The following is a 16,855-nucleotide window of genomic DNA, read 5'->3' as shown; positions in this document are numbered from 1 at the left end:
GAATCAACCACGGAGCTCTCCATTCAACGTCTTTGGCCCGCAAATTCTGGAGAATAGTTATCCATTTATCTTCTAAGATGCCGTCCCGCCTTGGTGTGGCCACGAATTCCCTTAATGGGGAATAATCCTTGGAGAAAACCCGATAAGAGACCTTCTCCACCTTCTAGAAATGGCTGTGGAACCAAGCCAAAAGAAGCTGAGCACAACCAATAAATCTTCCCTCGCCGGCTCTCTGGCATGCATTCAAGGATCTGAAAGTTTCTGCTACTATTGCCGGGACAGGTGTAGTACCTTTATCAAGCCGATCGAATAGATCTGAGACCGCTTCATCTATGTGTCCTAGCGCCTTAGGAAAGATGATCAAACCGTAGAGGCTTAAGGCAAAAACATCAACCCTTTTCTTCGAATCCGGGTGCGCAAGTATCAAGTCCCTCAAATTCTTCAAAGGAATACACTTACTATCCCCTTTTTACTTGATGCGGGCTGCAACCCATTGCTCGCTCATCCCCGTTACATTTATCAACTTCTTCAAAAAGGGAGGGATGTTAACAGGTTTTGAATAGGCCCTATCAGCCTGAATCTTCGGGCAATTAAGTAACGCCATGTATTCCTCCATAGTAGGTACTAAATCAACTCCTCCGAAGGTGAAGCAACTGTAAGCAGGGTTCCAAAACTGCGCGAGAGCCCGGAACAAGTACTTGTCCACCTTTACATCGAGCAAATAGGGTAAATCACCGTAGTTACGGTAAAAGAGTTACTTGACTTCGCCATTCCAACTATTTCATATATCCCTTAACTCTTGTAGGTCATTTTGAGTCACACTGATGCGAGTGAAATCCTACAACTCCGATTCATATCCCTCGATCAAACTATGCGAGTGAAATCCCACAACTCCGATTCATATCCCTCGATCAAACTATCTCCTTTCTCTTGTTGCGTTCTCTCGGACCACACTCGGACGGCCGCATTATCCTCCACTCTATCAAGAAATCCTTTTTCCATGCTAAACTCTTCTATTTAGTAACCGAACGTAAATCAACACCCTTCTATGATGAGATGCCATACGAAAACAATCAAAACACAACAAGTTAGTATTATATACAAAGAATAGAATTCAAAACAAATAAGGAGTAAATAAATGCCTGATAGGGTAACCACTAGGGTTCGGTGTGGTTCTACCTAGGGTAGGCTCTTAGGGCTCATTACATGTAGTTCGGTTCTAAAGTAAAGGTACCTGAACCAGCAGATTCCTCGATCCTCGCCCATTATAGGCTCATAAGAACCGAGTTCGATTCAGGGGAATACATTTCCCTACGGCTATACGGAGATGAAAACCTCACGAAGATGCAGGTACGGATGTATCCCGAAAGCGATCCATTATCCTATACGGAGGTGAAGACCTCACGAAGGAGTAGTTTCTCACTTCCACTTAAGAGGGTGAAATTGACCGATAATGCGATGCGATATGCAGAGATACATCAAAGAATTAAACCACTCAAAGTAGCATATTATGAAGAAAGCCATGAAAGTAACAGACAACAAGTAATGCAGTAAATTTAAAATCGATTTTCAATTTTTGACAAAAGACAATAAATAATCAATTTAAGTCTCGACTCTCGAACTCCCCAGTGGAGTCGCCAAGCTGTCGAAACCATTTTTTGAAAACGGGGATCAACTTTATTTAAAAATGAAAATTAAAACGGGAGTCGCCACCGATCTTTATTTGGTGTGATCAGATCACCTTTGTTTTAACAAAACTAAAACGGCATTTTGGTCTATGAAATTCAAGAGAACAAGTTCGGGAGTCAGTTACGTGCGAGGAAGGATTAGCACCCCCGACACGCCCAAAAATTGGTACCAAATTGATTAGTTAGTGTCTTAATGTCGAAAATTAAAAATCAGGAACAAAGTTAAAATATGATCCTTTTCTATTAATATCGATTTTAAAATTCTTGAATTAACTCAAAACAATTTGTTTAAAGATTTCCTTATCTCGAGATATAGGAGTATCACATCCCGTAAGTTAGGACACAGTACCATGAATTCCCGAGCACAAGGTCGTCTTTTAATTTAAATGAGTGTTTCGTGTGTTTTAAAACTCAAAATGTAGCACCCCAAACCCGGCCCAGAAGTTATGGCCGGATCCGGCATGCCACATCAAAAACGTAAAAAAAAAAATTCCATTCTAAGTCCAGAAAATCGTACTTGATGTTCAAAAGATTAATTCATTAAGGGTTAAAGTGAATGGAAGCTGTGTACCAGGTAGGAAACCGGAAAAGAGGTGGTGAGTCCATCGGACTGATTAAGTACCAAGCTCCCTTCGGATCCAATCCTAGACATGCATACCGCCATTGCCACACCTTAACGTCATGGATATTTCTAGGAAAACCGATTTGATTAAGTCATTTTTAGGAAAAGTGATTAATTTTGGAAAAATACTTTCATTGCGGAAGCTTTGCTTGTTGTCGTGTTATTTTGAAATCAACTGTTGTTTTTGAAAACGCGCTAAAGCTATCCAGTTTCAACAGTTAAATATAAGTATTACCTATCTTAGTAATACATATTAAAACCATCAAAATAATTAAGCGGCCTTATTACATTTAAAAGCCCAAAACTTCAAACGTAAATAAAAGGATGTCCAGTTCACCAAAAGAAAATCAAACTTTTAGAGCGGTGGCCACTCAAATTCCTCACAACTCCAAGCCCACTATGGTTGGGGATTTCCTGCGTGGATGAAAATAAAAGGGGTGAGTTTGGGGAAACTCAGTGTGTAAGGAAAACCCATTCAAAGTCCAAGTCAGCTCAAGCCCATTGGGCCTAAGCCCATTCAGTAATGATGGTCTTGGGCGAGCCCTTTTCAGATTACAATAAAACGGGCCTTAGCCCTTATTCAGATAATGATATGGCCCATAGGCCCATTTCAAAATACATGCAACATCGGTAAACATATGCAAGCCCATTTAGGAGACTACTCAACCCACCAACCACTACACTCCACCCATACCAGCCATACACTCCATGTGGGATAGCTCAACCCACCCAAATTTAACACTCCACAGATTCGGCATTCTTTGCTTTCGATTATCAATAAATTGAGGCAAAGCCTCCAAGACGTGGACAAGCCACTTTCAGTACTTCCTCCGTCAATATCCTAGTCCCATGCATCGATAATAACAACATGGCATGCAAGAAATAACAACGATCAAACATGTATTTAGGTCAATTTAACCTGGGGTATTTCTGTAATTTATCTCCTAGGGTAAAGCGTAAATTTTCCACTTTTAAATGTATTTCAGTAATTTATCTATTTTAGGGTTTTTCATGCATATTCCTACTTTTCACGTACTAACGAATCACGTACCGAGGGTTTTTACCGAATTGGGCCCGTTGGCCCATCATTCCAATTTTGGCCCATTAAGCCCAAAAATATCGAGGGCACGTAAATCGTGCACTTTACAGTCAAATTTTGCAGCTTACCAAAAACATTAATCGATTTATCTCACGAGCATTCGCACACTCGCAAATCTACAAAATACGGTTTTCGGCATTTGACTTTTCGACTTTTGCCGATCCGGACTAAGAAAGAGGTGTTAGTTACACACATTTGCGACGATATCTTGTGAGATCCACACACGAACCGCCTACAATTGGATTACTAACACGTTAATCTAACTATTCAAATACAAACTACGATTAACCCCTTAAAATATTCGCCAACCACACCTACAGATCATAGTAAGCTTATAAGAAATCAATAAGCAACACATTAACAAATTTTTGTCAATGTTTACCACATAATCATAATTTTACTGCAAGCTATCTTCCTGAGCAACAGTCACTAAATTATTAATAACTGGAGCTACGAAACTCCAAATCAAGTTCCGTTAATTTTCCTTGAAAATAGACTCATATATCTTCTATTCATAAAATTTTCAGAATTTTTGGTTTAGCCAATCAATACCAGATTTTTCTCAAAGTTTCCCATGTTTCACTGTTTGACTAATCTGACCACACTTCATTACGAATCAAATTTCTCATTGTACAGAATTCAAAATATGTTCTCGTTTATTCCATTTGAAACTAGACTCATTAATCTTTAATTACATAATTTATTAAGCTTCTAATTCATCTTCCACAATTTATGGTGATTTTCCAAAGTCACGTTACTGCTGCTGTCCCAAGCAGATTTATTACCAAATCACTCTTTCATACACCTATCCGCATGCATGTTATTTAAACATGTATATCACCAATCAATCATCACATATCTATGATTTTTACTTAAGCATAATCTCTATTTCATCATTTTAAAGCACAACATGTTAGCCGATTTTTCCCTTTAGCATCTAAGGCACATGCATGTTCATTTGTTTGGCTCAACTTCACCTATCTTCCATTTTTCATCAAAAGAACATGAAACAACAACCATTTCCTTCATTTTAATTCATGACCAAATGCTCACAACACAACTAAAAATCAAAATATACTTTAAGAGTTAAGGTAGAATCAAGAAGAACTCATGAACCTCAAAATAGAAGCAAGGTACCAAGAACTTATCGTCAATTTTCCTCCTCCTAATGACCAAACACTCAAGAGCTTTCTCCTCTCCTTTCTCTTCTCTAACTTTCAGCTATGATGAACAAAGATGGACAAAACTTTGTTCTTTTCACCCCTTTTTCTTTTAATAAAACTTCATATTTCATCCATTTAATTCTTTAATACAAAAGACATGATATTCTTATCATGAAACATTTACCTAACCCATTATCATGAAACATTTACCTAACCCATTATCATGGAACATTTACCTAACCTATTATCATGAAACATTTACCTAACCCATTATCATGGAACATTTACCTAACCTATTATCAATTTGTATCAATTTGTACCATAAATTATGGATATCAAGTGTACATTTTGTCTACAACAACATGATGGTTGGCCACTTCATGTAAAATGGGAGGTTTATCATGCAAATCCTCCTATTTTGCACTCCTATTTATTTGGCCACTTCAATTTAGCCTATAGCATTTTCAAACATTTTCACATAGGTCCTATTTCATAATTTCACTCACAAATGACAAAATCAAAGCATGAAATTTTGTCAACATTCACAGAATTCCCGAAAATTGGGGCGTTACACAAAAAGCATATTTAGCTATTTAGAAATAACAAGAAAATCGAAACCCCATAAGTTAGGGCACAATTCCTCGATATCTCAAAATGCATAACATTGTCTTATTTGGAAAATTTTGTTTTTGAATAGTAGCGAATGCAATATTTAAACAACAAGTGTTATTTATTTAGGTTAAAATAAAACGATTTATTAGGTAAATGTATTGGGGTCTAATTTGTAAAGCAATGATATGAAATACAATATAATAATAAATATAGGCGATAACACATGACTAACACCACGTAAATATCTGACGATAATGTGAAAATATAAGCGGCGTATTGTGGTACATACAATGATGATAATGATTCAACATACATTATTTTACATGCTAGAATTAGCTAAGGAAGAACAATAAGGACATATATAACAATTTAAAAGTATGGAACCAATCAAAATAAATAAAACGTATGAACCATTTGAAAATGATAGCAAATAAGCTTAAAATAAATAATAGAAAGAAGTGAATTTTTAAAATCAATAATGCATAAGACAATTTTCAAAAAAATATATACATAAATTTTATAACAATTAATATAGACATGAGTACATAAAGTTTAAAAATGGGTAATACAAAACTTATAATAAATAATACATAGAATACTAAAAAATAAATAAAAGGTTTAAGATAATGAAATAATTTTAAATAAATAGTACATGAAACGATTTAAAATAAAATGCTACTTTGGAGTAAAACGTAGCAATCTATAATAACTAATATGAATAAGGATCTTAATGTAAGGCAAAATAGTATAAAAGACCCAAAACAGATCAATAAAAGGTTTAAAACATCATGTGAAAGATTTAAGAATGAATATGCACAATAATGGAACATAAAAAGAACAAATAGTCTAATAAAAAATGAAGACAAAATATGTAATATATGTATGCATTAAAATAATTAATATGTAAAAAAACTTAAAATAAATAAATATAAAACATTTTTTAAATAAAAAGGACGAATATACAAATACCGTATAAAGTTTGAAACTAAATAAAATAATATCTAAATAAATTGCAAATGGGGCATATAATAAAATATAATGAAACAGTTTCAAATAAAGAGGAAATGATTAAATTAAAATCAAAATGAAAGAAAAGGTACAAATTATAATAACAGATAAGTGTCATGGACTACATCAAAATGCATTCAAAGTTATGAGGACGAAATGGGACATTATCCCAAGTCTCAAATGCGCTGCATTTCAACCACTTAGGCCGAGGATTAAAACGGAAATGAAATGAAATAAGTGGGCGAAATTTAAAAAAAAAAGAAAATGCAAAAAGGACTAAATCAAATGGCGCAGGAAAAGATGAGGGACCGTGAACGAAAATATCCCATTTTAACCTTAAAAAAAATGCTGCCGTTTCTGTGGCCATTTAAGCCATTCTTTTTTCTTTTTCATTTCAGCTTCTATTTTAAAAAAGAAAAAAGAAAACAGAGGGTCTTTACCCTCTCTCCCTCTCTCTGCTCATTTCGGCTAGGGTTCTTAGAACCTTCATCGTCGCCTTCACCGCAGCGCCACCACAGGCGGTGGTTGGGGTGTAAACCGGGCTTTCAAGCCCCTGTTTAAGGCGAACTCAATAGCGAAAACTTCCTCGACCAAAGAAGATCCAAAGAAGGAACCCCCTACGACCTCTTCGGGTCGAATCCGACGACGGAGGAGCGATCTCCGACAACGGTCACTTCGATTCGGGTAAGTCCCCTTCTTTGATTTTATACCCTTTTTGTTTTTTAGATTTGTAGTATAAATAAAAAGAAATTTAAAGAGATGAAAGAACGAAATCAAAACAAAGAAAAAAAAATAAATCAGAGATCAACCTTTAAATTTTGTTCTGTTCTTTGATTCAAATGTGCGTGTCCCCTCGTTACAATCAGTTTCATTTCGGCTTTATAGCCGATTCCCATATTAAAATATTGTTGTCTTATTCTCTGCTACTGCTTGTGCTTCTTGCTGCCATTTTTCCTCTTTTCCAAATGTTTGCAGGTCATGGGAGTGTCAGACGCGTGGAAGGCCGGTGATTGGCGCCCCGAGCGGTGGTGGCACGCGTAAGAAGGCTGGTGGCTGAAGGCATGCGGCTGAAAACTTTGGTGGCTGCTGAAAATTTTTTTTAACATAGTGGGCTTGGGCTATTAGGGTTTATAAATTGGGTTTGGGTATTGTATTTGGGCTATTGGACTCTTATATTTGGTTACTTGGGTTTTTTTATATCGGGCCCGGGTAAAATTTGGGCCTTACAGAATCATTATACGAATATAGAAAAAAAAGTTTCAAAAATATGATATTATAGAACCCCTCAAGCTGCATAAGATCTTATCTCCATTGTGGTTGCATTGGCAACAATTAACGTAAAAAGACGTAAATTCGAACATGGTAGATAATTCTAAGTATTGTATCAAAATTATCATTATCAGTAATTTAAACTCAACTCAAATTCTTCACGGAGATTACATGAGCTACATAGTTATTTCCTAAAAGATAAAGATCATAAAAGATAAAGATCATAAAAGATAAAGATCAAAAGCATTACTCACTTTGTTCAACATTTTGTGTCATGTAATACGCCACAAGCCAAAGTTAGTTATATTTATGCTAGTCCTAGTCACTTAACAGATGCATGCCCAGACCCAAGTGAAAATGTGGGATTTTTTTACCTACATAGTATTAAAAAAAAACTAAAATAATTTAACATTAAAATTATATACGGGAATGGTATAGGCAGGGTGGTGCTACCTATGGCAGAGGCAAGACCACCCTGCCACTGACACAATCTGTTAAAAAAACAAGTAAAAAAAAGTATAAAACAAGTAAAAAAAATAGTACAAAGTTGAAAAAAAAAAGCTGAAACACATTGGTGGTGTGCACACAGGCGTGCACTGGGTGCCAGTGCAGGTGGCAGCACTGGCATTGGCGGATGTGACCACTCGGTCACGAGGGGGTTTGGGGGGTTTTGGCTTGTTCCACTTTGGGACCATATATTATGGTCCCCTAGCTCATTTGGGGAGAAGAAAGGAGAGAAAAGAAAGAAGAAAAGAAGAGAAGAAGAAGAAGAATGAGCAACCAGACAGACGTGAAATAAGGGAAGAAAAAAGAAAAAGAAAAAGAAAAAGAGAAGGAGAAGAAGAGGGAAGAAAGGAAAAAGAAGGTTTTAAAGGGTTTTTTAAGCTAGTATTTATTGTTGATTTTAATTTAATTTAATTTAGATTTAATTTTTAATTTTAGTTTTTGCAAGGTGTTGTTATTTGATTAAAAGATATATATTAAGGTATGTTTGTATTTATTTTATATTTTTATTCATTCATTTCTAATTTATTTTTAATTTTTATTGAAGTCAAAAAACTTATGTATGTTATGTGTAAAGATCGTTTTATTATTATTATTTTATGTAACCTTTTGTTAAGTATGTTTTAGATATATTTTTATAAAATTTCTTTGGCATGTTATATTCTGATTTTTTATTTTATTTTTATATGATATGGTTTTTATACTATTTTACGAAATAGTATAAAAAGAAAATTGAAAAAATATCTTAATGAAAAAATAGAATATGAAAAAATACAATAAAATATGAAAAATAGTATAAAATAATATAAGAATAAAATACGAAAATAGTATATTTTAAAAATAAAATCCAAAAATTTTAAAAATATAAACAAATGGACAAAATTAGGGTTATTTAAAAAACTAAAGTAATACATTTATGTACTAAAATAAGATAAAAAATAAAATACGAAAATAGTATATTTTAAAAATAAAATCCAAATATTTTAGAAATACAAATAATAAAGGGACAAAATTAGGGTTATATAAAAAACACTAAAGTAATACATTTATGTACTAAAATAAGATAAAAATAAAATACGAAAATAGTATATTTTAAAAATAAAATTGAATATTTTAGAAATACAAATAATAAAGGGACAAAATTAGAGTTATATAAAAACACTAAAGTTATATATTTATGTACTAAAATAAGATAAAAATAAAATACGAAAATAATATATTTTAAAAATAAAATCCAAATATTTTAGAAATACAAATAATAAAGGGACAAAATTAGGGTTATATAAAAACACTAAAGTTATACATTTATGTACTAAAATATAAGATAAAAATAAAATACGAAAATAGTATATTTTAAAAATAAAATCCGAATATTTTAAAAATACAAATAATAAAGGGACAAAATTAGGGTTATATAAAAAACACTAAAGTTATACATTTATGTACTAAAATATAAGATAAAAATAAAATACGAAAATAATATATTTTAAAAATAAAATCCGAATATTTTAAAAATACAAATAATAAAGGGACAAAATTAGGGTTATATAAAAAACACTAAAGTTATACATTTATGTACTAAAATAAGATAAAAATAAAATACGAAAATAGTATATTTTAAAAATAAAATCCGAATATTTTAGAAATACAAATAATAAAGGGACAAAATTAGGTTTATATAAAAAAACACTAAAGTTATACATTTATGTACTAAAATAAGATAAAAATAAAATATAAAAATAGTATATTTTAAAAATAAAATCATAATATTTTAGAAATACACCTATTCAATTTGGTCCTAATTCATCAATTTTCCTTGGTTTCTAGATCATTCCACTCTTAAAATATTTGCACTATTAGCCCTTCAACTTTTTCATATTTACACTTTAATCCCTCAAATTTTGAGTATTTACTCTTGGGGGCTTCTAAATGGCAATTAGACCCTTTTTATTGAGGTGGCCGGCCAAGGGAGACAAGATTGGTCAAAAAGTCATATTTTATGGGATTTAAATACTTATACCTAATAAAACATAATAATTATTTTCCAAATAACATATTGTTTTATTTCTTATTTAATATTTCAATTTAATTTTAATAATGAATACTTTACCCGGGTAAAGTATGTATTAGCATTCACTAATATGATTATATATATATTTACACATGTTTCACATTACAAAAACAAAATTTTAAATACTTATACCTATTAAAACATGTATGTCATTACAATAATAGCTATTTTCCAAATAACATATTGTTTTATTTCTTATTTAATATTTCAATTTAATTTTAATAATGAATACTTTACCGGGTAAAGTATGTATTAGTAGATTCACTAATATGATTATATATATATATTTACACATGTTTCACATTACGAAAACAAAAATTTAAATACTTATACCTAATAAAACATGTATGTCATTACAATAATGTTATTTTCCAAATAACATATTGTTTTATTTCTTATTTAATATTTCAATTTAATTTTAATAATGAATACTTTACCGGGTAAAGTATGTATTAGCAGATTCACTAATATGATTATATATATATTTACACATGTTTCACATTACAAAAACAAAAATTTAAATACTTATACCTAATAAAACATGTATGTCATTACAATAATAGTTATTTTCCAAATAACATATTGTTTTATTTCTTATTTAATATTTCAATTTAATTTATATATTAATAAATATTTAAAATCCATCAAATATTAAAATTAATAATCGAAATTTATTTTGAAATTGCAGGCATCGCAATGGATTCATTGATCAATAAGGATGTTCCTCACATATGTGACACTGTTAATAAGACGGTAAAATATTGTTATTTGTTAATCACGGGTTCCATTAAAAAAATATCTACGTAATTTAAGGAAATAAATTATATTATTATAACTATTTTCTGTAATTTAACATTGTCAGGACTAGTACCGCGTATTAAGGGGCCGGGTGAATGGTTTACGATATCCACCAGATGCACGACTGATGCCGTAGTTGGAGCTAGCTGAATTCCGGTCAGCAGCATTGACCCGGACGTTTGATTTACGGTATGATTTAATATCCGCATTGGTCGAGCGTTGGCGACCAGAGACCCACACTTTTCATTTGCCGTGTGGGGAATGCACTGTCACTCTGGAGGATGTTGCATTGCACTTTGAGCTCCCAATCAACGGGGATGCCGTCACGGGCGTAAGTGCAATAGTTGAGCCGGCTGCACTTTGTTATAGCCTACTAGGAGCCTCACCCGGCGATGCTGATCCTACTTTTTCGGAGTTGAAATTTACATGGCTAAAAGCCATTTTTCAGCATTTATCAGTTAATGCCACTGAAGAAGAATTGGTGTGCGCAGCTAGAGCGTACATTATGCATATCATAGGGGGTGTATTGATGCCCAATTCCAACAACAACAAGGTTCATATCCAGTATTTACCTCTGTTAGCTGATTTGCGTAACGTTCGCTCGTATAGTTGGGGTTCCGCAGTTCTCGCTATGTTGTATCGTGAGCTTTGTCTGACGACAAAGCCTGATACCGTAGACATGGGTGGATGCCTTGTATTGTTGCAATCATGGGCTCTTTATCGGATGCCATTCTTGGCATCGGTTAGTCACCAACCATACGTATTCTTGCTAGTTAACAGGTGATAAAATTTAACTTGTTAGCAATTGACAATTTCTTTATAATGATACTATTCTAACGATACTATATTTACTTGAAAATTATTTTCGTAGATGGAGTATTTATCCGAGTATCGGGAGGTCGTACACTGTCTTGATATATCGTTTAATGATTAAACAACATGCCGAGGAAGGGGTAAGCTATTCAAATATTCATGACATGTAATTACTTTGTATATCTTACTCGAACGGTGTTAAATTTTAACCATGGTATTAATCATGCAGTTTATATGGATACCATATCGTAGACCAGAAATTGCGGCTATTATACCCTCGTCTGCCTACGTTGATTCTCAATTTTGGTGTATTAACGCACCAATTACCAGTTTCAATATAGTCGAGTAGTACCACGGGGATCGAGTACTATGACAGTTTGGTTGCATTCAGTATATCCCGGATCCGCCAATGCAGGTGGGGGAGGTTCACGGCATCAACAAGAGAGGGAAACATGGACAGCATTAAGGGGTTACTCATCGAATCTTTGTTGCGGTGTGGGAGAATCAGATGGCTCGAAGACCTCGGATGGATATTTGTTCCGATTTGCGACCATCGTTAGAGTACATACAATACTCGAGTATAGGGAAGCCATATTTACTTGGTGGGCAGTCGACTATAATCCCCCCGCTCGTGCAGCGATCTGGGGCATACGAGCCAGTGGCCGATATAGAGCCCGATCCACAGCCAGATCCCGAGCTTGACCCAGAGCCGAAGGCCGAATCTGAGCAATCGTATTCATATTTGGCTAATACTTCTTATCATCCGAATTTCCAGAGTAATGACTATTTACCGGGCTCGTCATTGCATTTACATTCGGCTGATACTTCTTATCATCTGGATTTACCGGGCAATGACTATTTCCCGGGCTCGTCAGGGGCTAGATACCATTACGGGTTTGATATATTTGGGTCGAACCCACCGCAGCATAGCACTTCTCCCGGCCCATATCCACCTCATTATAGCACTACCCTTGGCCCCTATCCGCTGCAGTACTCCACTCCTATTGGGTTGCATCCACCGCAGCATGGCACTCCTCCCGGCTCAAGTTCATCAATGCCATTCGAGCCATATGATTTTTCTTCTATGTATCGGACACCCTCACCTGCAACTGAAGAGGATGTTGGTCGTCGCAATCTCCCACAACGTGAACGTCGACCTCCGCAGAAATATACCCCTAGGACCACACCATCAAAACATCAATTTTAGGGGGTCTCTTGGGGTTTTGATATTAAAAAGTTTGTATTTTTTTATATATTTAATTAGATTAATTGGAACTTTGAAAAGTGGAACAATATTTGACCATAATGTAAATTAGATTAATTTGGATATTTTTTAACATTAAAACACTAAAAATTGCAACAAATCTAGTCTACTAATATAAATTAAATAGATTACAACATTAATCAAATTGGAACAAACTTTGCAATATAATTTTTTTATATAAATTAAATACATTACAACATAAGTTCAATTCCTATCGGATCGTGACAATTGTCCAACATGATAGTTTCGCTGCGGGCATTTGTTTCGGGAATAACCAGCTAACTTGCATAATCCACAACGCTTACCGTCAAATTTCTTCCTAATGTCTATTTCATTGTGGATTCTGGATGATTGCGGATGACCTCTCGGATTCCTGCGTAGCCCTCTGTCTGGGACAAGCTTGAAAGTCGTCATAGGTACCTCCCACGTAGACAGGTCAGGCAAGACGGGGAACTCATTTTCCCAGACACATAACGTGCGCTCAAGTGTGTATACATCATCGATAAATTGTTCAACATTAAGGTTCACTTTAGCACACGCTGCCACGACATGCGCACATGGATAATGAAGTGTTTGGAATCTCCTGCAATCGCACCGTCTGTTCCGGAGATCAACTCCATAGGACCTAGGTGGTATGCCGGGTCGACGATTAATGGTCTCCGTAACACGAAACGTTTCAAGGCGTCGTGAATATATCTCTACATTCATCGACCTCGCCATCTGACGGTTTACAACTATTGCATCTCTAACATCTTCGACAAGCACGTGTCCTGCCTCCATCTGGTTGACTTGTTGCTGACCCATTCTTGGCATCAAGGTAGCCAACCTGTAGAATGTAGCCGAGAAGACAGATGAAATCGGAAGATGTCGTGTTTTCAACAACACAGCGTTGACCCCCTCCACTAAGTTTGTGGTTATCTGACCATAACGAAAGCCCTCGTCAAAACTTTGAGCCCATCGCCATGGCTCCATAGTACCCAACCACTGTCGAAAAGATGTATTCGTTTGACCCTCCATGTCACTCTCAAGTCGAATGATTCTTTGGCGGAAAATGTGTGGCTCTAGCTCATGGGCTGTATATGTATAAAGAAAAGATAAGTTACAGTATTGCCCTAAAACATTAAAACTTATATTGAAAATATAAGGTAATCATTTACCCATTTTCAAAACTTGTCTCTTCCAGTCTGCATTCTTATAATCTCGATGGAAGTTAGCTGCGATATGTCGAATGCAGTAAATGGATCTCCATGGTACACCAGAACGTCTAATGGCAGCAATTAATCCTTTCCCTCTATCGGAGATGATACAATTATTATCGTTGCTAATAACATACCTCCGCAGGTTGGTAAGGAAGATTTCCCACGATTCCATGTTCTCCTTATCTACGATGGCAAATGCTATCGGGAGCACGTTCCTGTTACCGTCTTGAGCAACTGCAAGAAGTAAGATCTGTGTATATTTTCCATATAGCCAGGTCCCATCCACTTATACAAACGGCTTGCAGTAGGGAAATGCGCCCACACATGGATCAAAAGTCCAGAACATCCGATGAAATTTTTTTTTTCCTGACTGTAATTGGTCATCCAGGTCGTAATAAGGTCGTGTCTGTAACTCAATTACAATCCTCGGTACGTACTCTCACATAGCGGCTATCCATCTCTGTAGCTCGTTATACGACGCATCGAAATCCTTATACAATTGCTCCATTGCCATCTGTTTAGCTATCTACGCCTTTCGATATGATACTCAATACTGAAATCGTGCCTGTATTTCGGCTATCAATACTGAAACTTTAATTGTCGGCATGTCCTTCACCATTGGCATGATACATGTACAGATAGTTTTGGAATCAAGTTTTCGATGATCTTCTGACATACATGTTGATGTGCATGTGTGAGGCCCAACAAATTTGCGTATCTCCCACATCTACGAATTTTGAATAAATGCAGCTCGTACCTGCCAATTGCAACCTTCCACCGACTTCCAACATTCCCCAATATATAATGTCGGTTTAAACACTGCAACTTTGTAATCCACTGATATATTCATGCTATATCGCTTAATAGCAAAAATACACTCTTCTTTACTTTCGAATCTCTAGCCTACGAACAACTCCTCGTGTTCAAACTTACGGCCACCGGTGGCGGGAAGTATTTCGAGTACTCAGAATTCAATTTGCATGCGCCGCGTCGGGGTCTATGAGCGACATGTGTGGCCCAGGATTATTGTGTTTCACAATGCATTGCATCTAGTTCTCGACCGATGATGCATTAATGTTTTCATCGTCATTCACGTCTTCATCGTCAATATCATCGGGGACATCGTCCACATCGGGATCAGTATCACTATCGACCTCTTGATCACAAGGATCACTACTATCGTATCCATTATCACCAACCACATTAATATCGGGTGTAACATTAAGATCGATATCGATCCCACGTATAGTCGATTCACTATCAACGTACGATATTGGAGCCACCATGCACGGTTCTTGAGCTCCGTGTTCTTCAACATATGCATTAATATCATCATTTTACTCCATACCGGCTAACTCAGCAAATAAGCGAATCGGTGCATTTTAGTCACCCCATTCCCACAGTAAAGAGCGATCATCGTCTCCACGTCTTCGTCGTCTACAAGTTCCATTTTGGTGAATTTGATGGGATTTGTCGAAATTGGAAACTTGTAAAAAAGTTTCGAGATCCTTATCCCACAACGTCTAACAATTTTTGCGTTAATCCTTCCCTTCATATCATCCAATGCGACATTTCTATTAAATCTCATTGCTATTTGTTGCCGACATTTAAATATGCATCCAACGGTTGTTGTCAAGATAATTCCATTGAAATAAACGCATACGAAAAACTGATTATCCATATTTAATACTAAATTTGTTAAAAAATAAACAAAATTTCTCAAAATAATTTCGAACAGCAAATAAATTACTTAAATAAAAAATTAATTAATCAATATGCAATTTTAAATATATTAAAATAAAATATAACATTCACACAAAACACATAAATAATCTAAATACAAAACTTACTAAAAATTACAATAAACAAAATAACACTAAATAAACTATATTAATACTAACAAAATATTTTTTCTTATTATAATTTGTTATATTTAAAAATAAAAAAATACCTTTAATTTTTCTTCTCCTTCTTTCTCCTCTCTTCTCTTCTGTAATTTTTTTTACTGAAATTTTTTTCCTTCATTCTTTTTTTCAGAAAATCTGTTATATTTAAAAATGACAAAAAAATACCTTTAATTTCTTCTTCTCCTTCTTTCTCCCTCTCTTCTCTTCTGTAATTTTTTTTTACTGAAATTTTTTTCCTTCATCCTTTTTTTCAGAAAATCTGTTTTATTTAAAAATAACAAAAAAATACCTTTAATTTCTTCTTCTCCTTATTTCTCCCTCTCTTCTCTTCTGTAATCTTTTTTTTTACTGAAATTTTTTTCCTTCTTTCTTTTTTTCTTCTGTTCTCCCTCCCTCTCTTCTTCTGGAAGTTTTTCTTTTTCACTGCTTTGTGTTTCCTTTTAACACTGAAGGGTTTAAACAGGGGATTGGAGAGTCAGTGCCGCCTCTACCACATCATCAACTGGTGCCGCCTCTGACAGAGGCAAGACCAATATTTTATTATTTATTTTCAGATTCATTTTTCTTTTAATAGATTGTGCCAGTGGCAGGGTGGTCTTGCCTTTGCCATAAGCGACACCACCCTGCCTATACCATTCTCATATAATTTTAATATTGTATTATTTTAAATATTTTTTTAATACTATGTAGGTAAAAAACCCGAAAATGTGAATAATGCGGCCAGAAAAAAGAGAAGTAGGAAAATAAATTTTGAAAGTAATTGATAAAAAAATAAAAATAAATGAAAACCATAAATTAATTCAAAATTAAGCAGTTTTTAAAAGTTCTAATTCATTTC

At 34.5% G+C, this 16,855-nt stretch overlaps 2 protein-coding genes and 1 long non-coding RNA gene across 3 annotated transcripts; 2 read left to right on the top strand and 1 right to left on the bottom strand.

The window, feature by feature from the left end:
- Nucleotides 1-6,594: 6,594 nt before the first annotated feature.
- On the top strand, nucleotides 6,595-7,458 carry LOC128293746 (uncharacterized). The gene is made up of 2 exons (XR_008283930.1): nucleotides 6,595-6,876; nucleotides 7,168-7,458. It is a non-coding gene; the product is annotated as an uncharacterized LOC128293746 (long non-coding RNA).
- A 3,274-nt stretch (nucleotides 7,459-10,732) lies between these two features.
- LOC128293840 (serine/threonine-protein phosphatase 7 long form homolog) lies at nucleotides 10,733-12,113 on the top strand. The gene is made up of 3 exons (XM_053029391.1): nucleotides 10,733-10,789; nucleotides 10,971-11,576; nucleotides 12,063-12,113. Exons 1-3 carry the CDS (start codon nucleotides 10,733-10,735, stop codon nucleotides 12,111-12,113), a joined length of 714 nt encoding a protein of 237 aa, XP_052885351.1.
- Nucleotides 12,114-13,115: 1,002 nt separating this feature from the next.
- On the bottom strand, nucleotides 13,116-14,960 carry LOC128293839 (uncharacterized). Its single transcript, XM_053029390.1, has 3 exons — nucleotides 14,868-14,960; nucleotides 14,168-14,360; nucleotides 13,116-13,984 (listed from the first exon to the last, which is right to left on the bottom strand). The coding sequence occupies exons 1-3, from the start codon at nucleotides 14,958-14,960 to the stop codon at nucleotides 13,116-13,118; spliced, it is 1,155 nt and encodes a 384-aa protein (XP_052885350.1).
- Nucleotides 14,961-16,855: the final 1,895 nt, after the last annotated feature.

The sequence above is a fragment of the Gossypium arboreum genome, chromosome 6 (assembly GCF_025698485.1).
Source record: "Gossypium arboreum isolate Shixiya-1 chromosome 6, ASM2569848v2, whole genome shotgun sequence".
Classification (NCBI taxonomy): Eukaryota; Viridiplantae; Streptophyta; class Magnoliopsida; order Malvales; family Malvaceae; genus Gossypium; species Gossypium arboreum.
The sequence above is the reverse complement of the archived record's forward strand: the minus strand, read 5'-3'. Positions and strand labels throughout refer to the sequence as shown.

Bases quoted from the DNA above. Each gene is read 5' to 3' on its own strand.
- LOC128293840 (XM_053029391.1), top strand. From the start codon at position 10,733: ATGGATTCATTGATCAATAAGGATGTTCCTCACATATGTGACACTGTT. The intron at 10,790-10,970 runs GTAAAATATTGT...CTGATGCCGTAG, and splicing joins GTGACACTGTTAATAAGACG to TTGGAGCTAGCTGAATTCCG. The intron at 11,577-12,062 runs GTTAGTCACCAA...CCGCCAATGCAG, and splicing joins GGATGCCATTCTTGGCATCG to GTGGGGGAGGTTCACGGCAT.
- LOC128293839 (XM_053029390.1), bottom strand. From the start codon at position 14,960: ATGAATATATCAGTGGATTACAAAGTTGCAGTGTTTAAACCGACATTA. The intron at 14,361-14,867 runs GTACGAGCTGCA...AAATATACACAG, and splicing joins TGGAAGGTTGCAATTGGCAG to ATCTTACTTCTTGCAGTTGC. The intron at 13,985-14,167 runs GTGTACCATGGA...ATACATATACAG, and splicing joins TGCTGCCATTAGACGTTCTG to CCCATGAGCTAGAGCCACAC.